The following is a 25,571-nucleotide window of genomic DNA, read 5'->3' as shown; positions in this document are numbered from 1 at the left end:
CAGAAACGGAGCCCAGCAAGCTTTCTCCCTTGGAACAAATCAAGACTCTCGCCCTTTTCCCACCAGAGTGGGGCTGACTTCCCCAGCTTCTCTCCTTACAGATGCAGCACAGAGATACTGAGTACTGACCATCCAAAGGGGGGGTCTGCAGACCGGGGCGGGGGGTGGGGGTCACCTCCACACCTAGAGAAATAGTGCGAGAAATATCCCAGGAGACACTCAGCCAGTCACGCAGCGCTCAAGACACAGACACAGGGCCATGGGTGTTTGGTGGTAACACCCCTGCGGGGCTCTCAACTGCCTGGCTGGGCTTCAAGACAGGCACGCCCCCTACCCCTGCCAGGTGCAGCTGCACAGCTTCCTCAGTAGCCACTCGGGGGACTGGAGAATGCTGTCTACACTGTGCAGAAGGGCCCTGGAGATGCCCTCTTAATTTTCTGCCAAACCTGTCCTCCCTCTTAAAAGCCAACTTGAGCCCCAGCTCCCTAAAAACTTCCTGGTTAATTCCACTGGACCGTGAACAGTCAAGAATCGCCGCTTCCATGCGTGGATCAGCCAGGTCTCCCTTTAGGCTGGCCCCCCACCTTCCAGCTGGGCCCGGGCAGGAGCTGCACTGCGTGGTGGTCACTGCCGGTCATTAAGTGCTTCTGGTCTCCCTTCTGGGCACGTGATAGGAGCCCTGTGCCCGGCCCCCTTGATTTTAGGAGTTGTATGTGTCTTGCTTTGGCTAATGAAAGGTGGCTGGACGTGGCATGCGTCTGCATGGAAGCTTTAAGAAATAGTGCACAATTTGCCACCTCCTCTTCCTCCTGGTGCCTGTAGGAGCACAGGTCAAAATGGAGCCGCTGTCGGCTTGGGCCCCTGGGTAACAAGGTAGAATGGAACTCCTGCCAAGCTGCCAAGCATGTGTAACATGAACAAGAACTAAATCTCAGCTGAGTTAAACTACCAGATCCTAGGATTGTTTGTTGCTACAGCATAACCTGGTTCAGCTCGATTAATGTAGCCTGTTGCCGAGGGCCTGCATGAAGCTTCTAGGACACATCAGTGACCTTGGCAGATGCTGCTGCCTGGCCCAGTCCTTACCCACCATTGAAGACATGTTTTGTTTTGTTTTGTTTTTCTTTCTTTATTTATTTTTGTCTTTTTGCCTTTTCTACGGACGGTCCCACGGCATATGGTGTTTCCCAAGCTAGGGGTCTAATCGGAGCTGTAACCGAAGGCCTATGCCAGAGCCACAGCAACACAGGATCCGAACTGTGTCTTTGACCTACACCACGGCTCATAGGCAACGCTGGATCCTTAACCCACTGAGTGAGGCCAGGGATCAAACCTGCAACCTCATGGTTCCTAGTCAGATTCATTAACCACTGAGCCACAAAGGGAACTCCTCTTTTGTTTGTCTTTTTAGGGCTGCACCTGAGGCATATGGAGGTTCCAAGGGTAGGGGTCAAATAGGAGCTGCAGTTGCCAGTCTACGCCACAGCCACAGCAATGGGGCATCTGAGCCATGTCTGTGCCACAGCTCACAGCAACACCGAATCCTTAACCCAGAGTGAGGCCAGCGATTGAACACTGTCCTCACGGATGCTAGTCAGGTTTGTTACCCCTGAGCCACAAGGGAAACTCCACGAGGTACATTATTTTATAGGTGGCAGGTAGAGAGACCCATCCCAGAACACGTGATCAGAAGCGATCGCTGCAAATTCCCTTCCCTTCTCCCCCCATGGGGGCTCTGCTGCCCCTACCCTCCACAACCTGGGGCACAGCAGCAAGGGCTTCCCCAGGGTGGACGGGGCTGTTCGTCGGTTTCCAGAGACCCCTTCCTGTCCTGCAGGGCAAAGGCCCCCTTGTCTGGAGGGGGGAGCGGGGTGGGGACACATCCCATGCGAACCCAGAACCGCACACCCTCAAGCAGCCCCGGGGCAGGGCTGTACTCACGCTGGTGGCGTACTGGATGTCCTTCCAGATGGAGGTTTCCCGGGACAGGTCGGAGGCCTCAAAGAGGTTGTCCAGGATGACCTCCCCGATCATGTCGTGGCGGGAGAAGCGGTCAAAGTCGAAGACGCTGAGGTGCAGCTTGCGGTCGGCCAGCTCCTCGTAGGGCACGGGGAAGTGGAAGTTCTCATCGAAGGTGGGGTTCAGGGTCTTGCGGTGCACCCGGGTCTGCAGCTTGCATTTGCGGTCGGGCAGGAGGTAGATCTTGACGTAAGGGTCGGAGCTGCCGCAAAAGTCCTTGGCAGGGAGGTCGAAGGCCTTCAGGATGCGCACGATCAGGGTCTCGTTCTCGTAGTCGTAGCGCAGGCTGAAGTTGATCTTCCCACAGCTCTTGGCCTCGGATTTGGCATCGTCCCCATCCACGGACTTCTGCTTGTAGAGCTCGGGCTTGATGCGGCCAATGCTGGTGGGCTGCTCGGCCGCGGGGGGCAGCTCGTTGCCGTAGTCCACGCTGGAGACATGCATCTGCCGCGGCAGGTGGCGCTTGAAGGACGTGTGCCTGGCGGAGGGCAGGAGCGGTCGCAGGGTAAGGGGGTTGCAGGCAGACATGGCCCGGGGCCCTGGCTCATCCTAGCCCTCGTGGGGCCCCCTCTTCCTCCCGCTCGGTGACCTTCTTTCCCTCTGCGCCCACTTTGCCTGCACGTCTTAACATATGTAGAGCAGTTGGAATGGGGCCTGGTATACAGTAAGCGGCAGTAACTGTTAGCCGTGGCGATCATTATCATTCCCCCGCTTGCTGCTGCCTGCTTTCTAGGCTTCTTTCCTGGTAGACGTGGCTCTGGTTCCCCCAGGAAACCGTAAGCTCCCTCACTGGGAAGGACCATCACCGCCACCGTAGTTCATGCTTAGCCAGGTTAATCTGGGCTCTGCCACTTTCTAGCTCTGTGACCTGGACAGCCTGTCTGTGCTGTAAGATGAGAATAATAAAAGTAGCAATTGCATAGGATTGCTGAGGGGGGAGTGAAACGAATCAATATACCTGAAGTCCTTAGAAGAGGGCCGGGTATATAATAAGTGACCCATGGTTAGTGCTTATTATCACAGGGATTCTTTCACTGGCTCCTCACGGCAACCTCATGAGAGTCATTCGGCCTATTTTGCAGTCGGGAAAAGTGAGGCTTAGGAAAGATGAGCACCTTGCCTGAGATCAAACCGTAAACTCTGTAAACGTGACCCCACACTTTCATCATTTCTGGCTTACGATCCGAAGCCCAGGCCTGCTTCCCTTTGGCTGGTCCCCTGGGAGCCTGAGGAAGCCTTCCAGGGACCCAGGAATCCACAAGAACCCCAGGTTTCTCCTAAATACAATGCCTAATACCTGGGTGTACCACATCTTTTTAAAGTGTTGTTTGAATTTAGAGTAGGTTTTTTGTCATTACGCGGTTCTTGTTTTTTGCTGTCATTTTGTTTTTTCAGTTAAAGAATGCCGTCCGTACAGTCGCTGTCGTGCGGGGAACGCACAATGTTAGGACTGTCCTGCTCCATCTCCCACGCACTGCGGTTCCTTCGAGAGGCTGTACTGCCACAGCCCAGACCCACCGAGAACTTCTGCGCCTCTGCCGGAAGTCCTTCCTTCCCTCCACACCAGCCGACCCCTGCCCCCCACCCACATCCCGGGGCTGCCCACCTGCACAGCCCCCCACCTCAAAGTTTCCCTCGCCCAAGGTCACCCCTGGGGCCCCCTTTCTAGCTGGTCCCCCGCGGGGGAGCTCGTCCTCTGCCGTGATCTCCCGCCAAAGCGCACGTGCGGTTATTTCTGGGCTGGAATCTCAATTCCTGCTTTGGCTACAGGAAGGTCAGCGCAGGGAAGGGAGGGTCCCCCGCTCACCTGGTGGATGACGCTGGCTCTGTGGTCTGTCGCTGCAGCCGCGTGTGACGCATGATGTGCTCCTTGACGGACATCTGCACCTCGGCCGGAATATCTGGGGACGTGTGGCTGATCTTGACGGCTGCCTCTAGGAAGCCGAGGCTGCTGGGGTCCTTCAGCTTGTCTGCCATGCTGCCCCTGGCGCTGGGGCTCGGGAGGGCCTCGGGGGAGGGGTTAGCAGAGGAGGGGCTGGAGGCCTCCTTGTTCCTCCAGGGCGTCCAGCACAGCTTCCAAAAGAGAAAGAGAAAAACTGCCACCAGGGCCACGCCACACACAATAACTACCACTGCCAGGAGGCTGACAGAGGGGCCTGCCCTCAGCCAGGCAGGGAGGGGACAGAGACAGACAGAGGCGGGGAGACGCGGGGAAGGGTGTTCCAAGAGGGGCCACACAGAAGGGACAGAGACGGAAGAAGAGAAAAGAGTGGTCATGAGAAAGCTGCCCACGCAGAGGGGGGGACGGTTGTAGGGGTAACGGTCCACCTTGGGAAATAGCTGCAGCCACGTCCCCTCCGGCTCTGGCTCCGGCTCCCCCCACCCCCCACCAGCCTGGGGAGCACCTGGGCCTCCTCCCCGGCTCCCCGCGGGCAAGTGCATGGGGAAGGGAAAGTAATTGAAATAGCAGCCTAAGCAAATGTGCAAATTCGTGAAGCATTCACATGTGGATGCTGTTTGAATTTCTATTAGAGCGTTACTCTGGCCGGAGTAGAGCAGAGCCGGTTTTTGTACACAGCTCTCTTCCTCCACAGGCTGCAAGACCTTGGGGACCCGAGGCTGGGCTCCCTCGTCCTCTCCCCTTACCCCGCACCCACCAGGAACTAATATATAGTTACTGGATTGACTTGAGGTGAATGAGATAGGGCGTAATCTCGAGAGTGGGGATTAGATCAACTGCATCTTCTGCACGCCCAGAGCTTTGCACACAGTAGGCTCAATAAACACTTGTATTGAATGGGAGCCCGAGCCACACAGTTTAACTTCAAGGATAAATACAAATGATTCCGATAGCCATTTTTTCCATTCCTGTGGCTATGTGAGAGCTTAGCTGGAAAGCGTTTTTTTTTGGGGGGGGAGGGGGGAGGCGCACACGCAGCATATGGAAGTTCCCAGGCTAGGGCATACACCACAGCCACAGCAACGCCAGGTCCGAACCATGTCTGCAACCTACACTGCAGCTCACGGCAATGCCAGATCCTTAACCCACTGAGCGAGGCCAGGGATCAAACTTGCATCCTCATGGATGCTCGTCACATTTGTTTCCCCTGAGCCACGATGGGAACTCCAAAGCAGGTATTTTTGAATGTGATGGCTGCTCCAGAGGGGAGTGTTCACTGTCCCACCTCCAGCCCTCCTCTGCCCCAGCAGGCTGCCCATTACCCCAGGTGAGCTGTGAACGAGGCCTCCACCCCACCCTTAGGAGTGAGCCTTTGAGCCAAGGGCTGCTCTTACTGTGAGAGGTCAGAAGGCCTTGAACCAGTGGGTTTGCACAAAGGTCACGAGTAGACAAAGCCAGCAGAAGAGTCTTGTTTGGCTTGCACGATGCTTGGGAAATTGAGCAATCCCATCATCACCATTGTCGTCATCACACAGATTCCTGGCTTCTCTGGGAAAGGCCTAAGGACCTGGCATCTGGACCCGTGCTCCTACATGGTGGGAACTGGTGATGCCCTTGGGAAGGGTGGCTGCTCAGCAGCTGCACTCCCTGTTATCTGCCTGGCCCCTGCAGGCCTCTCGACTGTCCTGTCCCAATGCTTTAAGACTCTTGGGATTTAAGGTGAGAAATGACCCCCAAGTACTGAGATCAGGCTGTGCTTTTGCAGATGGGAGCTGTGGTCCAGAGAAGGGACTTGCCTGGGCAGGGGGGTGAGGGGCGGGCGGTCACAGGTCAGACAGACCCTGGACCAGGATCTAGATGTCCACTGCCCTACTCGGGGCTTGTTTTACTGTCGCAGACTGTCCCTGGTTAAACTGTAGGCTACTATAACCCTGTGGCTTTTGTATTTATCTGACTCAGGGCTCAGTACAGAAACTGGTGCATGAGAATGAATGGGTGAATCAATCAATCCATCAACAGCACATAAAACAGCTGTCATTATCTCTCAACCAACATGGACTGAGCACTTGCCACGTTCCAGGTGCTAAACTAGGCTGAGAGTACAGAAATGCCTGGTCCCTCCTGGGCGGGGATCACACATATTCCCACAGCACACAGGCCCCTGGGAAAGCGGTCCCTCCAGAGGGATCTGAGAAGGAGGCTGAGACATCAGCCACCCTCTCTGGGGAGCCAGCACTGCCCCTGACCGCACTGGCTGTAGGGTACCACCTTCAGGAATAGGGAGTAAGAGCACAGGATCCTCAAGTCCTTAGCCACCTAGCCCAGCCCCCAGGCCCCTGCACAGAGACACAGGAGCCTTTCCCAGCACAGGAACTGAGGTGAGTCAGCCAGAGACTGGCAGGGACCAGGAAAGCTGCTTCTAAGTTAACGTCTAAAGGTCTCCAATCCTGGCGTGCATGTATCCTGGCAATCCAAGAGGAAACATGATCAGATTGCTTGAATATTCGTTCATTGTCTTAAAAAGAAGAAATCAAACGTATAATATACAGGTTGATAGTGATGGGAATGATAGCATTTGGTTATTGGATGTAGTCAAGGAATTGAACATGACTGCGTCCTAGGTACAAAGGGCTTTTTAGGTATTCGCTCGTTTCGTAGTCTCCAGTGACATAGGTAAGATGATTATCCTCATCTCGCAGATGAGGAAACCGGGGGTTCAATAGATTTGCCCAGGGTCACACAGCTCCTAAGTGTTTGGACTGAGATACAACCCAGACCGTTCAGGTCAACACCACCCACCCGCCTCGCCCCGTGTATGTGTATAGAATGTGGGAACAAATACATGCAGATTGGAGGTCTTAGATCAAAATAAATGTTGCTCTTAGGAGCTCCTGATCTAAATGGTTCCGAGACCATCTCTTTAGCCCCCACCTAGACCCCAGGGTCCACCAGGAGCGCTACTGCAGATACACCCGTCTTTCTTCTACGTAACCAGCCGTCTCTAGGCCCTTCACATCTGTTCCATGACAGCTGTTCCGGGTGCCTTCTCTGCACTATGAATCACCTGAAAACAAAAGGTATTTCTAGGGTTTTGCTTTCCTTTGATCATACCTCTTACTTGCTCTGGTAATAATTAGAATTTTAATGAGAAAGGGGGAGAAATGGGGGGGAATCCAGAGAGCAGAGAGTGCATTTGAATGTTCAGCCTGAAAAAAAAAAAATGAATTCATAAATGAAAAGAGAGGTGGAGGAATCAATTTTTCCTCGGTGTGGTTGCTATTTTGAATGCGTCTCCACGTGACCCCCGGCTCCGGTTCCCTGGGAGCTGTGATTAGGGAAGGCGGAGGTATGGATTATCAGGACTCAGCACCCAGCACTCAATACTGGCTGGGTAAGACTAGGGGCCCCTTCCTCTCCTGGAAAATCTTCTTCCAGGGGATCTCACAGAGAGGCCATGCAAGGAGAACTACGCCCTGATGCTGGGTGGGTTCACTCCCACGGGGGAGCAAGGTGGTGAGCCAGGCTGGGAAGAGCAGAATGAGGCCTGGGTGGGCATGACTGGACGGGAGTTAGCCCCTCTAAAATCACGACCTGTGCCCTTGAACTCGGCCAGCCCGAAGAGCCTGGCTGAAGGTACACTGAGGCTCCTGGATGGCCCAGGGCTGTCCAAAGGCCCCGATGGGAGTTCACGTCGTGGCGCAGTGGTTAACGAATCCGACTAGGAACCATGAAGTTGCGGGTTCGATCCCTGCCCTCGCTCCGTGGGTTAAGGATCCGGCGTTGCCGTGAGCTGTGGTGTAGGTTGCAGACATGGCTCGGATCCCATGTTGCTATGGCTCTGGCGTAGGCCGGCCGCTACAGCTCCGATTGGACCCCTAGCCTGGGAACCTCCACATGCCGAGGGAATGGCCCAAGAAATGGCAAAAAGACAAAAAACAAAAAAAAAGGCCCCGATGACCTGCAGTATGGGCCTTCCTACCCACCGGGGCCAACCCACCAGGATGTGTTGCCCTAGTGTAAATCCAGGGGCACAGGCAGCCTTTGAAGCCTTATTCTCACTCATGTCTTTTTCTGGGGGGGGTCTTTTTGTCTTTTCTAGGGCTGCACCCACAGCACAGGGAGGTCTCATTCATGTCTTTTTTGAACTTCAACCCTGTGAAGCGAATAGAGATTTGATGGGCAGCTCAGCCACCTTTTAAATCCTGACCCAGTGCCCTTCATGTTTATGCCAGACACTAGCTTCGTGACAAGAGAGAGGTGAGCCTCTAGGAAGGGAGAAAGCCCTTAGCACAGCACTGAAAGAGAGAAAGAACTTTGTTTGTATTCGTATTCTTCCTCCCTCTTTTTCCTTCTTTAATTTCTCTTCAGCCTGGAGAGAAAGAGGCCTTGCCCTGGAGTCAGACTGGGCTCCTTCAATGTCCATCTCTACTGGTTTCAAACTGTGACTTTTCATCTCTCTCAGGCTGCTTTTCCTCGTCTGTAAAATGGGGATAGTGATAGGATCTACCTCGGAGGGTCGTTGTGGGATTGAAATGAGATCGAGTATATCAGAAGGGCTAAGGACAATGCCTAGAAGGTAGTGAACCTTCTAGTAAATACTAGCTATGTCTACTAGGCTTAGCTAGTTCAGCCCAGTTTTGTTTTGAACATCCCCTAGTTTTGAAATTTGTTTCGTGGGCAGAACACGTGCAAACCATGGACATTAATAAACAGCTTTAACTTTATAAACCAGAGGCAATCTTACTGGTAGACCTAAAACCAGGGGCAATCTTACTGGTAGACCTAAAACCAGGGGCAATCTTACTGGTAGACCTAAAACCAGGGGCAATCTTACTAGTAGACCTAAAACCAGGGGCAATCTTACTAGTAGACATAATATAACTATGTCATAGGTAGGTAGAGCTCCCAGTACCTCAAGACATACTGTGTGCTGTATCAAAGATCTCACTCTCCAAGTTTCTCTGTCAATACTCATTTGCTTGCTGCTTGTTCAGTTGTTTTGTCATTACCGTCACCAGCCAGCTGGTGAATAGGAGCAAGCTCCAAAGGAATAAGAAGAAATTTGGGGAAGAAAAATGTACAATTGAGAACATGCTATGCTTTTGCAAAGTTTTCTTGGAAATTGGGGAAAAGAAGTCTGTAATTTAATATCCGGTGTGAAACTTTTGCACTCAGGCATCAGAGGAGAGCAGTATTCAGCGGGCACCTGATTTGGGAAACCATACTGGCCAAGTACCCAGCTGCCTCTAGGAGAGCAAACAGGCATGGAAGTTGGCTTCGGAAATACCCAGTGGCCCGGCGCTGTGCAGGGCACCTGGCTTCTAGCCTTGGCTGGGGAAATGGACCTCACTGGGTGCTCGGACACCAGGCACACATCTCAGCTGAGCACCAGTGCCAGAATCCATCCGCATTTCTAAATGTATGATCTTGAGCAAGTAACTTCACTTCTCCAAGCCTTGGTGTCCTCTTTTACTTAATGGGGATTCTAATTATCCCTCCCTCACACAATCATTGCAAATATTAAATAATCTAAGGCTTTGAGCACAGTGCCTGCATGCTCCCAAAAGTAAGCTGCTATTATTTCTCCCTGGTTTTTGTTTTTATTGGAGGATCATTGTTTCCCGGGTACTGAACGGGCCCAAAGCTTGGCCATCTCAAACAAGGAAGGAGGACCCAGGACCAGAGGGCAAAGCGTCTGAAAGACCTCAGGCCCCTTCTCTCCTGGGAAGTTAAGATCCCCCTGAATGCCATCAGGGCAGCACTTGCTTGTCACCTTAAGTGAGACTGTCTGGCGGGGGTGATGGCTCATGGCCTCCTTCTCCCTCTGGAAAACGGTAGGCTATTAATTAGCAATGCAGGGCTTTTCTTATCTCCCCACTGACACGTCTTTCTCCAGAGATAGAGCCCTGGTGTCCCAGTGTCCCCTCCCCTTCTCTCCACCCATAGTGTTAGGATTTATCAGCAGTTCTTATCGCTTGCTATTGTTCCCACTTTTCTAATGGGTTTCCATGTTGGGAAGATCTACTTTGTAATAGTAACAGGCATTCTCGCTCACAGACTGTAATTGAAAAGATAAACTGGGGAGAGGAAGTGAAAAGAAAGGACCATTTTCCTGGCTGCTCCCAGAGCTGGAGAAGCCTGGCTTCCAGGCCTGGGCTGCTGATGGACCTCAGAAACAGGCAGTGCCCGGCTCTGTTGGGCAGGCGCTGCTGGGCAGGTGCTACATCGGCCAAGGGGCTCCCATTCAGACACAGAGACATAGACCAGCACAACCCAGAGACCAGATAGCAAGAAACTCAAAGCCTGGAAGGAACAGTGTCTAGCCCAGGAAAGGAAAAGACTCTAGACAGAACCATTAATACTAGTAATATTAGTTGTTTATTTCTATAGTGGGCACAGTGCCCCTTATATTATCTCATTTACTTTCATTTACTCATTTTTTTTTTTTTTTTTTTTTTTAGGGCCATATGTGAGGCATATGGAGAGGTCCCCAGGCTAGGGGTCAAATTAGAGCTGTAGCTGCTGGCCTACGCCACAACCAAGCGATGTCAGACGCGAGCCGCATCTGCGACCTGCACCACAGTCACAGCAACGCCCGATCCTTAACCCACTGAGTGAGGCCAGGGATTGAACTTGCGTCCTCATAGATACTAGTCAGATTCGTTTTCTGCTGAGCCACAACGGGAACTCCCTCATTTACTCTTTACATCCTCCCTAAAAAATTAATATTCACTTCTCAAAGATAATTTTTGTGTGTGTGTGTTTTTTTTTTTGGCCACGCCGTGGCATATGGAGCTCCCCGGCCAGGGATCAGATCTGAGCCACAGCCTTGAACTAAGCCACAGCTGTGGCAACACCGGATCCTTAACCCGCTGTGCTAGACCAGGGGTTGAACCCATGTTCCAGGGCTCCCAGGACGCTGCACATCCCATTGTGTCACAGTGGGAGCTCCTCAAAGATAAATTAACTAAACTTAGAGATGTTAAGAAAGTAACTTGTGCAGAGCTGGGATCCGAATCTGGGCCTTCCTGATGCCAAAGCCTAGGCTCTTGAGCCAGACCTCTTGAGCCAGGGGTCGGGACGCCTCTGAGGGAACTGCAGAGGCGACAGCTGGGCAGAGAAGCTGGGGAGGCATTTCTTCACTCTAATTGGGAGAGGGCGGAAGGCATCACTACCCTTTGGCCGGACCCTCTGAACCCGGACAGAACTTTGGGGACTAGGCTTGGGACCAGCCTGCTCATGCCCCATCTCTTTCTTCTTCCCTGGAAAGTGCAGACACTATAGCCACCCAGCAAATAACCACTGGCCCCCGGAAAAGGTCCATCCAGAGATGTACCTGAGAAATACCTGAGTGTGTGTGTGTTGGGGCAGCAGGGGCTATTCTGTTCTGAGGCTCACAGTCTTCTTCCATTAATAATAAACTCTGCTGTGGCTTGTAAATGTATTAGGAGAACCTGGTGTAATTAAAATTCAGGTTGTGGGGAGGGGGAGCAGAAAGCCTTTGCTTCCTTTCCTTCTTTCAGAGATCCAGGCCGAACTACCGATGGGGATAATTAGCAGAGTCCAAACAGAGAAGGAATTAATGCTCTCGGAAAAGCTGTGATGAGGAGAGACAATGCTGGGCTAATTACGGCCGCACCAAGCTTTATGACTGGGCCCCGTTTCCACCATCATTAGGGGACTCAGGGATAAATTGGAGACTAATGTGGAGTGTTACGGCTAACAGAGCATTGACATTAATTTAGCAATTATTAGTATTATTTTTTTGGCAAATGGTAACTGTACCTCTCTGCCCGATTGGTCAGGCGCGTGGCCCCTCCGAATGGGGCAGTCAAGGCTGGGGTGATGCGGGGAGAGGCAGACAGAAAGCCAGATCCTTCTCCCTCTGCCTCCCTCACCCAGTTCATACCTGCAACTAGTGAGAAGAGAGGTCTGCCTGGGTCCTCACGGAGGAGAAAAAGTTCAGTGCTACCCACCGCCCCCAGTAGAGAGAAGGGAGGGAGCGGGTAGCAACACACCCGGAGCGCCCAGAGCTGGATGCCAGGCTAACTTCTACTTTCAGCCCCTCTGCTTTCATTTCCTGAGGGTGGCTGAGCCCTTCGGTTTTTAGAGGCTTCTCCTCCAAAGCTGGACCAGCAGAGGCGCCACCTGGCTGAGTCAGGACTTTCTCTTACCCTGCGTCCCCCTACTCCAGAGAGCCCTACACAGACCTAAAGAAACCTGGCCTGATCCAGATGCCTCCGTCTGAGTCCTAATTATTGGTAGTCACACGTTATACCCACAGTCTGTTGGTGGGATCATGTTAGACTAGTCAGAAGAGCACACATCTTCTGCACAGAGCTCAGAGGGATGCAGCATTCCGGATCTACCTCCCCCGACTCCTGAAGTCCCCACACAGAACTTCTAGACCTCTAAAGCCAAAGGCTCTGCAACTCCTAGATACTGGACCCTGGTTCAGGAATCCCAATGCACAAGACACATCACAGCATCCAAATACCATCATCATGGGTTCAGAAGGATTGTGCATTGCACCTTCCCCCAAGGAAGGCAAAGTCTGCAGAATTCCTTCCTTCCATCAAGGAGTGAGGGAGTGGCTGACTCTTCAGTTATAGAAGCAGGACGCTTGTGTTTTGATGAAATGCTGTGTATTTCACTTGGCATCACAAGCAGGAAAAATATTATCAGCGCTGCGAAAGGCCAACCTCAAAGCCAGGAGGCTGAATCACAGAACCTCTCCAGAGTCATTGGGAAAGTGAACGAACATCACATACATCCCATGGTCATAGGTAAGCCAAAGAATAACCATTCCTGGCTGCCAGCCTGGGAGGGGCAGGGCAGCTCAGGCTCTCCAATAGATTCCTGCACTTTCTGGAACAACACTGTGCCTCTGCTTACTACCTTGAGAACTATGCTACTAGAACCCATGCTCCCCAGACCTAACACTCTGCAACTTGGCCATGTAAAAAGTACATTCATCTCCATAAGACAAATGACACAAAGAAAGGTGGAGAACGGCCTGCCAGTATCCACTGAAGGAGGTAGGGGTGGGTATTAGGAAGGAAAGCAGACCCTTCACTTTTAGAGTTTTTAAAGAAAGATGGGACTTGCTTTTAGCTTGGACAGTTTGTGTAGAGATGTTCCCCCGTCAGGGTCTGGCTGAGATTTCCTGGGCAATTCCTAGCACAGACCTTGGTGTATAGGAGGGTCCCGGTAAATGACAGTAGAGTCTGAATCTCGGTGGTTGACTCTCAGGGTGTTACTAGAAATCCCATAAGCTTGAGACTTAGGGAAGGAGGAAGGCAGGGGGAAAAACACTCAATGGGTAAAGGAAACTGGGCATGCTCTAGTCACTTGCATTTTTCATGAAACTGCAAATGAAAAGATGCAGCATTTCTCTGACTGGAGAATCTGGACCCAGACAGTGGCTCTGAGATGCAGGGAGTTGGCTGGAAGGGAGGGCACTTGGGGACCTGGTCCCAAATTCCACAGCATCTCCCCCAGACCCCCTGCTCACTGAACCCCTCCAACCCCCGCAATTCCAAAGCCATGCCCGACCAGTCTCTTTCTTCTCCTTCAATCAAGGGTCTCCTTCTGCCTGCTCCATCCGTTTCAGCCCCCCAGCTTGGTCCCCGGGCTTCCTGAGGCTTGTGACTCAGCAGCCAAAGTTAAAGTTCCCCAGGGCTGACAACTCAAGCTTGCTTTCTGAAGCAGCCTGCGGGGAAGGCATACTGATTCTTCTGGGCCTTGGGGCTCTTACTTCTCAGCCTTCTCTCACCCCCAGCCTGGCCATCCAGCTACCCACCATTCCAGACTATGAGGCCTCCCTCTGGAGTCAGAACACTAGTATCGCCCTGCATCGGGATGTGCCACAACACATATGCCAGTGCCGTGCCCCCCGCCCCTAACGGCATTTCTCCCCTGAACAGGAGGAACAGCCTCCATCCCAGGTGGAACTCGACAGGTGTGCTCTCACCTTGAATTAGCCGCTTTAGGGTCTGAGGGGTCAGAATCCCCTGGAGATGAATCATTGGAGGAAGAGATGGAAGGGAGCTGGGGAGGCAGGCAGGAAGAAAGCCCCTGACTCGGGAAACGTTTTGTGTCTGTTGGGTACAGGGAGTTGGGTGGTGCAGGAGGTGATGGCACCAGAGAACCAAAGTCTAATAATGCCAGCTGGGCCTAATACATTCTGAGGTTCTTCAAGAAGAATCAACCTCTCGAACCTCCATCATTGTACCACCCTCTAAAAGTTCTTCTGCATGTCTAACCTCAATCCCATCTGCTGCAGTAATCGACCCATTGATTAAACAGGCCAGAGCCAGAGAGAGGGAGAAAGAGAGAGCAGCGCCCCCTACAACTCACACACGGCCAAAGTGGGCTCCACCCACCCAAGGCTGGACACAGCCCCCTCACACACACAAGCCTCCCACGGGCCCACTCCCCCGCTTCCTCTCCCCTATCCTCGAGGCCCGTTCCTAACCCAGGACCTCTCTCTATGTTCGACCTTTAACCTCAAGTGAAAACAGGGCCCTGGAACCTGCGGCCCCAGGGGAGCTTACCCCACCTGTACCTCCTCCCCAAACCGCGGCATCCGTCCCCGCTTCTGGTCCCAGGAGAAGCGCAGGGAGACGAAATTCCCGCCTCCAGCGGCCCCCTCCTCGCTTTCCCGCGCGGATGGTGCGCAGCCGCGGGGCGACCCCCGCGTACCTTTAGGCCCAGCGCCGCTGAGGTCAGGGTCGGGGTACCAGGAGGGCTGGAGTCTGCGGAGCCCAAGGAACCCGGGCGTCTCGGTCCCCGCAGGATCTCCCCACCCCCACTCCGCATTCTCTCGAGGCTTCGCACTGCCTCCAGCCTCTTCCCCCCGGAGGGAACGCGACCTGGTGCCCCTCCCGCCCAGGACCCTCCAGACGTCGGGATCCGGACAAAGAAGCCCGGCTGCAGCGGGCGAGCGCGGCCGCGCGGCGCCGGTGCCGCAGGTAAATACCCGCGGCCGGCCGGCTGCCACGCCACCCACCCTCCCGCGGCTCCGGCCGCCAGGGCGCGACACGCCATTCCAGCTGTCGCGATTCCCGGGAGACGCCGCAGCTGTGCGCCGGGCCCCGGCCCCGCGGGGCTCGGGCTCGGGACTCACCGGCTCCGGCGGGCTCGGCTCGGCTCGGGCTCCCGCCTGGGCTCGGCGGCCGCCTGGGGCTGCGTCCGGCGCAGGGTCCGCGCCGTTCGGGCAGGAGGCGCCCGCTTGGCAAAGTCGGCGAGAGGCAGCGGCTCAGTCGCGCACCGGCCCCCGAGTCCGAGTGAGTCAGAGGGAGACCGAGGGAGCGAGTTATAGGGGCGGGGGGTGGGCGGGAGGACGCGGCGACACCCTCCCCCACCCCGCCCCCCGCCGCCCCCCGCCCCCCGCCGAGACGCAGAAAGCCGCCGGCAGCCGGAGACACCCGGACACAAAGACCTCGTGCCAGCCGCAGACCCAAGTTTCTCCCCGAGAGACCCAGGGGCTCTCGGGCCGCCTTCCCCGAGAGAACAGATACACTGACGGACAGACCGACCGGCGGACCCCGGGACCTCGACACCGGCCAAGAGATGAGTTTACTTCCTCAGCCGGGATGTCCTTGGTCTGCTGCTCGCCCCATGGACCCCTCCCCTGGCAGATCGCCCGCTGGGCGAGTGGAAAGACGCGAGGGAAACTGAGGCCCTTAGGGCACCGCGTCCCTGGAGCCCGCTTTCCGCGGGGACCCCGCAGAGTCTCACGGGAGGGGGCAGGGGGGATTCTGTCTCTCCCGGTCCCTTTCGTGTCTCTCCACTTGCCCTGAGGGCGATAGGCCAGGGCACTGGACCAGGCTGGATCCGAATCCCTAATCCCGAGCCGGAGTTCTCCATCTGGGTTCCGGGGTTCCGGGCCCGCGGCTTTGGAGAGCTGGGACAGCCAGGGCGAGAAGCTAGGAAGGGAGGGGGCCTCGGCTTTCCTGTTACCTGAGTCGGCTGCGCTCGGACTCCGCTCTGGGGGCTCTAGCTCGAAGCTCCGACAAGTCTCCACGTCCAGCCCGAGCGGGGGCGGCCGGGCCCGGCACAGCGAGGCCAGGACCGCGAGCGCCGCCTGGCACCGAGGCTCCCCGGTCCCCCACACGCCGCTCATGCCCGGGACACCCAGGCCCTCCAAGCAGCCGCCCAAACCCGCGCCGCGGCCGGAGTGGGGCGGGGCAAGACGGCCTCAAGAAGACCCTCCCCGCAGCAGCCCCCTCCGGCTCGGTTCAGCTTTTAATCACTTCCCCGCAGGGTCTCCGCCCCTCACGTGGCATCCCGCGGCAGCTGGCAAGTCTGGCGCCTCACGGCCGCCCCCTCTACACTCAGCGACCGGTCTGAGTCCGGGCGGTTCAAGGCTGGGAGCCAGGTTGTCCCGCATCCTGGAGGGTGCAGGACCCAGGAAAGAGCCTGGGATCTGGTTCCGCATCCACTGCCTGGAGTGACCTTAAGCCTTTCTGAGCCTCAGTGTTTCCTCTCTGTAAAAGGGGTATAATAATTACGAGTGTTTCACGGGCTGCCTGGGGATATAAAGATGATGTTTGTGAAAACACTGGGTAGATTGCCACATACCACACAAGTGGTAACGAAATAGATGAACCTTCTACGGAAAGAAGAATGACCCCGCTGGGGGCAGGAGGACCTTGGCCAAGGTTTCTGATGGGAGAAGTTAGACTTGCTCCAGCTCCTGGCTTCGGAGGCAGAAGACCCTAAGACCGCGGGGCGATGCGAACTGCAAAAAGACTTTCTGAGCCCCGCAATCCTGCGGTCCGCGGTACCCGCACGTTGCTATGGCGACGGGAGGCAGCGGCCGTCTCTCTCCATGGCAACCGGAGGGGAAAGTTTCTGCCGAATAGGAATGGGGGGCGTTTCAAGAGGGCGCTCGGTTCCCGCCAGACCCATCTCCCCGCAAAGGTGCAACACAATCGGAGATGATGAATCTTGCTAATAAGTGTAACAAGGGCCAGAAAGACCGAAAACTGAAACGAAAGATTGAGGCTAGACCGGGCAGAACTCTCTTCCAGGAATTGTGGTGTGTGGCCTAGGAGCAGGTTGACTGAGGAACTCCTACATGCCTCAGTCAGCCCTGGAGGTCTGTGGACAGCCACCAGGTCGCAGCCCTGCGGTGGTCCTGTCATAAAAGTCTTGCTTTCTGGGCTGGTAGGAGGGTGGGCCCCTTCCTCTGTGGGATTCACCTGACACTCCAGGCTCAGGCCCCTTTGCCTTCCGCAGCTAGGAAGGAAACTTTATCCGGAGCCTCTGGAAGCCGCGGGGCTGGTGTGTACCCGGGTGGTGGGTGGAGGAGGAGGGTCTTTCCTCCTAATTAACACGCTAATTGGAAGTGGCTTGGGCAGTGACTCAGGTTCCGGAGGGAGGAGATTCGGAGCGCCAGCTCTTGGCGGTCTCCACCGTGCGCCATCTGTGCCAGCTGCGCTAGCCAGCCCTTGACAGCGCCGGGCAGCTAGTGCCCCCAAGTACGGAGAGTCAAGCCGAGGCCTAAGAGGACCCTGGCCTAACTTGGAGGTTTTTTCTCTCCCTCTGCGCTTCGCAGCTCTGTCCGCGGTGCTGAAGGCCCCGTTGGTGCAACCGTCTCGTGGGCACTGCGTTAGGGAAGAAGGGTGGGGTGGGCCATTGCGGCGGGTTCAAAGCTTCCACCCAGACTTTAGGAGCTCGCGATATGGAGGAGCTAGGAAAGCAGGCAAGAGGGACTGAGTAGGCATGGTCGTGGCCACACGATGCAATCCAGGCTGCCTTCCTGTGGGAGGTGCTAAACTGCAGTTCCAAGAACAGGTGAGGCTGTGGAGTCCCCATTCGCCTCCCAGTGCTTTTAGAATCCACCTGAGGAGCCTAGAGGCCAAGTCACTTTTCCCTCCACCACCCAATGCAGAGCTCAGTACCTGGGAGAGACTGGAGCTCAGAGGCCCCCTTGTCACGCGCTCATTAGCAGTTTCCTAGGGAGTAGGTTTGTGTTTATGTAAAATAACAAATGGAGAAGAATCGCTCTCTGCCCATGTTTATGGCAACTCTGCCACTCGGCGGCGACTTATCCCTCCCCCTCTCGAGTTCCTGGGGAAATTTGCAGAACAAAGCGCCTTGTTTTGCCTTTGCAGAGAATGAAAAAAACAAGGTCCGTTCCAAGGGCCCGGGCCGTGATGCAGGGAAATCAATATTTTGCTTTACAACGAGTGAGGGAATTTGCATCTAAACTGAAGGCAAAGGAGCCGGTTCGGAGCAGAGCAGGTGGCAGGAATCGAGAATTAACAGATAATTTCTCATTGTTCCCGGATTCAGCCTCCACACTCGGCAGGCGGTTCTGCGGCGTCTCTGGCGCCTCGGCAGCAGCTCCGGACCTGGCATTTCTCAACTGAACAGGGAGAAAAAGGTTTTGCTCTGATGGGGCTGCTGGAAGGGGCTGGGGCTCCCTGGCCAATCAATAACTATTGAATTTGGTCTGCATAAGTGACTCTGTGTGTGTGTGTGAGAGAGAGAGAGAGAGACAGAGACAGAGATCAGAGACAGACACGTGGAGAGGCAGAGGATGAGAGAGACATATAGACCAATATAGGAGATGCAGAGAGAGATACAAAGAAGAAAAAGACACAGAACTGGCATGCATATAAAGCGACACTCATTCAGAAAGAGAGATAAAAGAAAAAATTTTTTTTCATTAAGAGAAAAGCTCTGCCGTAGTTGTTATCTTCTTGCCCTCTCCCCCGCAGTTAATTGCTGATACTTTTGGTCACATCGCCAGCCACAAAGCTGGAAAAAAAAAATCTCCTGGTAAAGATGGGACCTTTTCCTCTCTAGAGCACCCTTTCCGCTACAGGCCCACTCCCCAAACACATCTATGCTTCTTCCCATCTGAAGAGACCAAATTTACACTCTCAGGGTCCTACTCAGACCCAGGGAGGGAAGGAGAGGAGAGAAGTGAAATTATTGCCCATCAGTGCTGTCTCTCAGAGGACGACCATTCTGAGTTTTGGCTGGGGGTGGAGAAGAGAAAGAGGAGCCGAGACAGCTAGCCTGGCCTAGGAGGCTGGGTTCGGGTGCACTACGCCCTGGGACAGTTGTGTCCCCAGTCCCCGGTCAGGGCCTTGGTTTCCTTATCTGCAAAACAGTGAAATAGGATAACGGGCTCTTTGAGGCTCCTTCTAGCAACTACACTCTAGGGTTTTAAGTGGGGGCGGGGGGGGGGGGGGAGAAGGAAGCTGAGCAGGGAAAGGAAGGAAGGGCCAGGGAGCCGTTTTTTCTGGCTCTGAAGGAAAGGGGGTGTCTCAGATGGTGGGGCTCACTTTGCACCTCCCCCCCCTCATCACTGCTGCACAGTCATGGCTGGAGCATCCTGAGTCTGGAGCCCCCAGGCCAGCCTGCTCTGAAGCAGGAGAAGGGGTTGGAGGTGGGAGAAGAGGCAGAATGAGAGGAGGTTTGAGGCAAAACCAGGGGCCTCCCACTCCTATGGCCTCCTTGCCTGAGAAAAAGCCCAAGTACCTTTCCCCTGCCTCCTACGCCAGGTCTCTTAGGCAGTGGCCTGACTGCCCTTGGCCAGCTTCCCGCCCTGCTCTGAGCAGCAATGTCCTGTTGAGTTGTGCTACAAATAAAATACATTAAAGAAAAATAATAATTTCTAAAAAAAAAAAAATTAAACCTCAGTAGGAAATTGCTAATGCTGTAGGCGGGAAGAATGAGCTCCTTTGACATGAGCCGATGTGTCATATTGTCTTTCCATCTCAATGCAATTTCTAAATAGGGAGCCCTTTCCCCATTCCCTCCTCCCCTCCAAACCCCCAGCAGAGATGTAAAGGGAGCAGTCTGACGTTCAGAGCTGGATCATCTCATGCGCGGGGAGAGATAGAGAGAAAAAGACACAAGCAGACCCACTGCTTTGCCAAGCAAATCGAAGCCAAGAGGACTCTGATTCAACCTTGAATATCCCTGGATCTCTTCTCCCCGCTGCGCCCATCTCCTGCTTGCCGAGGCATCTGGCTGCTTTCTATGAAGCTTTGAAATTTACCCTAAGAACACAGACATCAGTTGAACCTGTCCTACTGCTGGTGGAGAATGAAGCTGATGTCCTGAATTGGGAGGGTAGGAGTAACTTTGTGCCATTATTTGGAACAAAGTGTCTATGGAATCCCCATGGGGTTTCTGCCAGAACAGCTTTATCAGTATTTCCAGCAGATACCACCCTGTGCCTCGCACGCCTACACCAACAGCAACTCTAGCCAAAGCTGGGTAATTTCTGCAAACCATGCCCCTCCAAGCCATTACAAGAGTTGTCAGGAATTCCTCTTTGCCTGAAAGGTGCAGAAGACCACACCTGAGTCAATGCCCAGGTGTGTTTGAGACTCCAGTCTTGTTTTTATTCTAGGAAAGGTCCTCGATGATTCAAACTTCTTGAGCAGACGTGATATTTGCCTGTCTCTCGTTCCGTCCCTGTTTCAAGGCCTCACGTCTGTTCTGTGCTTTCTGCTCAAACATAAAAAGAGTTCCAGATCAGATTTGGGAAGGGCTGGACAGGGTTCGATGCTTCCAGCCTGGGTTTGTGGGCTGAAGCAAGCCGGGGACCAGGAAAGCAGATACAGATTCAAGGTCCGAAGGCAACATCATCCCTATAACAGTTTTAGAGCTGGACCTAAACGTGGTGGGTCCAGGGCTTTCTCTGTATTACTCGAGAATGATATTGAGGGGAAGGGCTGGGAAGGAAGCCAAGTGTGCTCCTCTTCACACTGACCTTGTGTAGAAGAAAGAGCATCAGTTTCAGAGTCACACAGACCTGTGTGTGTGTTCAAATCCTGGCTCTGTCACTTACCAGCTGTATCACTTTAAGCTCTCTGAACCTCAACTTCCTCATCTGTAAAATGGGACATATAATACCTGGTTTATGCTGTACAAGGGTGATGTGTTGGGTTAAATGCCTACTATACTGTGACTGATTCATGGCAGGTATTCAACAAGTGCCAGTTCCTGTCCCTTTCTTCCTTCTCTCAGGTCATAGAGGGAAAGCCAGCAGGCACATTATCTAGAGGCGAACCCATGCCCTAAAGATTGCCAAGAGAACATTGAGCTCATTTACTTTTTTCTTCTTTTGGGGGCCACACCTGTGCATATGGAGGTTCCCAGGCTAGAGGTTGCATCAGAGCCTCAGCTGCCATCCTACGCCATCCATCCTCATCCTACGCTGAGAGCTACAGCAACTCAGGATCCAAGCCGCATCTGCGACTACACCACAGCTCAATGAAACGCCAGATCCTTAACCCACTGAGTGAGGCCAGGGATGGAACCCGCATCCTCATGGATGCTAATCGGGTTTGTAACCCACCGCCGCCAAGCCACAGTGGGAACGCCCTCCCTCATTTGGGTTTATAACCACCCTCAGAGGCAGAATGGGTGACTCCATTTGGTAAATGAGGCTATTAAGTGGCTGGTCCCTGGTCACACAAACCAGGAGATAACACACCTGGAATCTAGGGCTTGTGATCCCTGGTGAGTATCCCTCCTTTCTACTGGGGAGGATGGTGAGGGTGTGAATAATGTTTTTTCTTTTACAAAAAGGTTATAATATTTTAAAATTGACTTCATAGTAAATAGAAGATATTCGGAAAGAAATTACAGAAGAGTGAAAGATTCTCTCCTGTGTCTCTTTGCGAAGGTCCTGGCCCCCTGACCTTACCCGGCAGTTACCCCTTAGGCCCAGTTGCTGGTCTAGAGGAATGAGAGTGTTGTTGATAAAACCCAGCGACAGCTTCCTGGCTCAGGACATGCTTGGCTGCTTCACTCGTGACAAAGACAGGACTCCTCAGAGGGCAGCTTGGGGAGTCCCGGCAGCAGCCGGGCTGGGTCCTGCAGTCACAGCCCAGCTTCCAGGAAAGGGCCAAGCCGAGATTCTTGTAAGACCAGGACCCCAAAGACTGGAATTATCCCCAAGGAGCCTGGAGAGAGAGAGTTTGTAATCTCAGGACTCTGGCTGTGCCACTAATGAAAAGAAACCAGATAAAATGCCAAAACTAATTAAGGTGACAAATCCGAAAAGGCCCTGTCAAAACTAGGAAGTCTTAATCCTTGATTTCAATGGAACCCAAGCAGCAAGAATCAACACAACGTGCTTTGGGTCAGAGACCTACAGCCCCCCTGTGCAATTGAGGGGCCAGAGCCCCTGGAGAGAACAAATCTGTTCCCTAAATTTTAGCCTCCGACCATTCAGTGGAATAAATGTCTCTTTCCAGCACAGCCCCCAAGCCTCATCTACGTATCTGCTGTGTGCCAAAAGTACAGTCAGTGGTTTCCCTGACTCAGCCCCCACCTTTATTCCCACTCCTGTACATTTATAAAGTGGTATGGTTTGCACAACACTCTCACATATGTTGTCTCATTTCCTAGTCATATTATTATCTTCCTCTCCCTGGTGAGGTCTCAAGAGAGGCTAAAAACAACTGACTTGGGATCACAGCTAGCAAGTGGCAGAGCCAGAAGTTGGGCCTCTCTTTTCACATTCATCCATCCATCCATCCATCCACCCATCCAGCATTTATTGAGGTACTACCAAGAGCCAGTTCTATGCATCATCTGAGGCCAGAGCTGATGGGAAATAACAGAGTGTGCAGAGCCCTAACCCCATGGGCTCTGTCCCGGCGGAGTGCACAGAATGAGTTGTGGAGAGAGGCCACATGTGAAATTGGTTTAAAATGAGTTCTTTGACCTCTTTGCTGCAGGGTCACCCATGCCCACATCGACTGGGGAATTCTCTCCGGTGGCGTCTCTCTCTCTCTGGGTTTCCCTCCTTTCCCGATTCTCTCACTCTCTCCTCTGCCTCCTCCCACCCATTCCATTTTCTCCAGGGTTCAGCTCTCACCCCTTCTTCCTTCTGTCTCTGCACATTCTGAGTGATCTCATCCGCTCCGAGGGCTTTAAACACTAAGTGGTAGTAATACGAAAGGCGTACCCAGACTTACTCTGTTTCAGGGTCTATGCTGCTCGCTTAGTATGGATTCCAACAACCCTATTATTATCTGTAGTTTATAGGTACCAAGTGACAGAGCCAGGGCCCAGACCCTAAGGACTCCCAGTTCTGTGTCTTGGATGCATCTGTCTCTTCTTGGTTCTACACGTGCATTTCTAAGCTTCTCTTCTGCACACTGGTACCCCAGACCTCCTAAGTCTAACATGTCCAAGACAGAATTCATATCTTCCTTGGCAAACCTGCTCTACTTCCTTAAAGGACATGACTAAACCGAAAATCTCAGAGCCCTCCCTGATTCTCGCCTCTCCCTCATCCACCTGCCTTCTGTCTGTCACTGAATCCTTTGTTTGCATCTTTAAAATGACTGACTCTCTGTCCTCCTCCCTGTCACTGTCCTAGCTCAGACACTCATCATCCATCTTCTGGATCATGGCAGACACCTTATGGGACACTATAATTATGTCACCCTCTGGCTTAAAAATCCTTCTCAGACTTCGCGGGGCCTTGAGATGAGGTTGGCACTCTTTAGCACGGCTTACAAGTCCCTTTCAGACTTGGCCTCCGTCCACCTACGCAGCCTCCTCTCCAGGCACCCTGGTCATCCCAGTAAACTGCCTGCACTCTGGTCACCCCTGGAGAACCCCTGTCTCCCATCCTCACGCCCCACCCAACCGCTGGGCTTCTGCTGATTGTTCCTGCAGGTCCTCTCTCTTCTTGTGCTCCCTCTAGATTTTGGAGCTTTGCAATTGCTTGTTCCTCAGCCTTAAACCCCTCTCCTCTCTTCCTCACTCCCCCTCCCAATTCCTACAGGACATAGAGGGGCATAGAGGTTAAGATTATGGGCTTTGGAGCCAGACTATATAGGTGCACATCTTAGATCTGCCATGTAGTAGCTGTGTGACCTTGGGCAAGTTACTAAACCTCTCTGTGCTTCAGTTTTCTTGTCCATAAAATGGAAGCGATCATGGCAGTACCTCTCTCGTCAATTTGCTGAGAAGTTTAAATGAGTTGACAGACACGAAGCACTCAGGAACAGCCCCTTCCTTGGCTTCCAAAGCTGTCTCAGAGGTCCCCTTTCTCGTCAGCCTGATGCTCACTTTTTTCCAAGTATAGCAACAGCACACCATTGACTTATTGCTAGACTGTGAGCTCCTTGAGCCAGAGCCTGTATCTCATTCCTTTTGATCTCCTCAGTGCCTCACACCTAATCCACTTTCAGTGAGTGACTATGGCTTTGAAGACAGGTAGATATGTGAATGCAATACCATGCAAAGCCAGGGTGTGGGTCCTGGAAGAATCCCAGGGTAGAATTAAATGGGCCTGGATTTCCCGTCGTGGCTCAGGGGAAACAAATCTGGCTGGCATCCATGAGGACGCAGGTTTGATCCCTGGCCTCATTCAGTGGGTTAAGGATCCAGCGTGGCCTGAGCCATGGTGTGGGTCGAAGATATGGCTTGGATCTGGCGATGATGCTGTGGCTCTGGCATAGGCCAGTGGCTATAGCTCCCATTCGACCCCTAGCCTGGGAACCTCCAAATGCTGTGGGTGCAGGCTTAAAAATTAAATTAAATTAAACGGGCCAAATCAGGGACGGCATCCTGGGGGAGTGGAGTTTTGTGGGTTTTTAGGCAGGTGAGACCCGAAGTAATGGGGACACGCTTTCATTCCAGGCTGCAGGAAACAGCCTGGGACAAGGCGTTCAGGCAAAAATAAGCCCCTCCTGTGCAGGGACGGTGAACAGATTTTTCTGGGCTGGAGCACAGATGAGGGACAAGGTGGGGAAAGGACGGTGAGCCCTCCCACATTCCCGAATGCACCGCCAGGAAGCTCAGTATCACAGGGCTGGATTTTTACAAAGAGCCCAGGCTGTCCCAGCCAGTCGGGAGCCCACTCCTCGCCCTCAGGGAGGGAGGAAGAAGCTCCGGGAAGCTGGGAGGAGCCTGCTCCCAACTCCTCCGATCACACCAGAGTTTGGGTCCTAAGAAGTTTCTTTAGGAGAAGAAATGGCTCATTTTTTCCACGTGTCAAGCCATCGCTGCGAAGCAAGTGTGTGTCTGCTGGGGCAGCTGACTGTTTTCCAGGATACGTTTCTGATGATAACACGGAGTCATTACCGTGCAATTAGCGCCGCTAATGGGGACTGCGGAGTCGAGGTCCCCCTCCCGCCGCCTCCCGCCCACTCTCTCGCCCGCCATCGCCCTCTCCACTCCCTGGGCTTTTTGTCACCCCTGCACCCACGCTCTCCCGTGTCTCCCTCCAACCGCTGAGCTGGCTGGGGGAGAAGACAGGGCCCAGGCTCTCCCGCCTCCCAAGTGAGCGAAGCGCACGTGGAGCGGGGAGGGGGCAGGGAAGAGAGGGGGGAGGATGAAGGGGAGGGAGAAGTTGGCTTTGGATGAGAACATCTGTAAAGAGTTTTTTTCTCAATGAATTTTAATTACCTTTATAGTGGTACAACCATGGAGAAGAGCCTTCCAGTCCCTCTGGAATGATGGGATGCGTGCAAGGCCCAAGGACGCCCCAAACCCTTGGGCGGGGCTCCAAAGGCTGCCAGCCCGTCATCCCGCGCCCCCCTCGCCTCTCGCATCTGTAAAGTCAAAAACGGAGACCCCTGTAGCCTGGGGGCGCAGCCTGCCCCTCCGCGTGGGTAAGGACTCCCTGCGGCCTCAGCAATCTTCCCAAGAC

General features: G+C 53.8%; 1 protein-coding gene across 8 annotated transcripts in view; it reads right to left on the bottom strand.

The window, feature by feature from the left end:
* SYT6 (synaptotagmin 6) overlaps window positions 1–21,195 on the bottom strand; it is a 64,855-nt gene extending 43,660 nt beyond the window's left edge. For 3 of the 8 annotated variants that reach the window (XR_002343497.1, XM_013988120.2, XM_013988121.2), the window contains exons 1-2: window positions 3,827–4,992; window positions 1,942–2,497 (exon numbers count right to left, since the gene is read on the bottom strand). Coding sequence is in view for 5 of the 8 variants with exons in the window: in XM_013988120.2 (XP_013843574.2) it covers window positions 1,942–2,497; window positions 3,827–4,461 (1,191 nt within the window). In the remaining 3 variants the exon portion in view is untranslated. Of the gene's footprint in view, window positions 1–1,941; window positions 2,498–3,826; window positions 4,994–14,623; window positions 14,919–15,883 lie in introns of those variants that run through there. The other 5 variants (XR_002343499.1, XM_021090020.1, XR_002343498.1 and 2 more) reach the window with 3 other exon arrangements.

The sequence above is a fragment of the Sus scrofa genome, chromosome 4 (assembly GCF_000003025.6).
Source record: "Sus scrofa isolate TJ Tabasco breed Duroc chromosome 4, Sscrofa11.1, whole genome shotgun sequence".
NCBI lineage: Eukaryota > Metazoa > Chordata > Mammalia > Artiodactyla > Suidae > Sus > Sus scrofa.
Note: the sequence above shows the minus strand (reverse complement) of the source record. Positions and strands in the feature narration are given on the sequence as shown.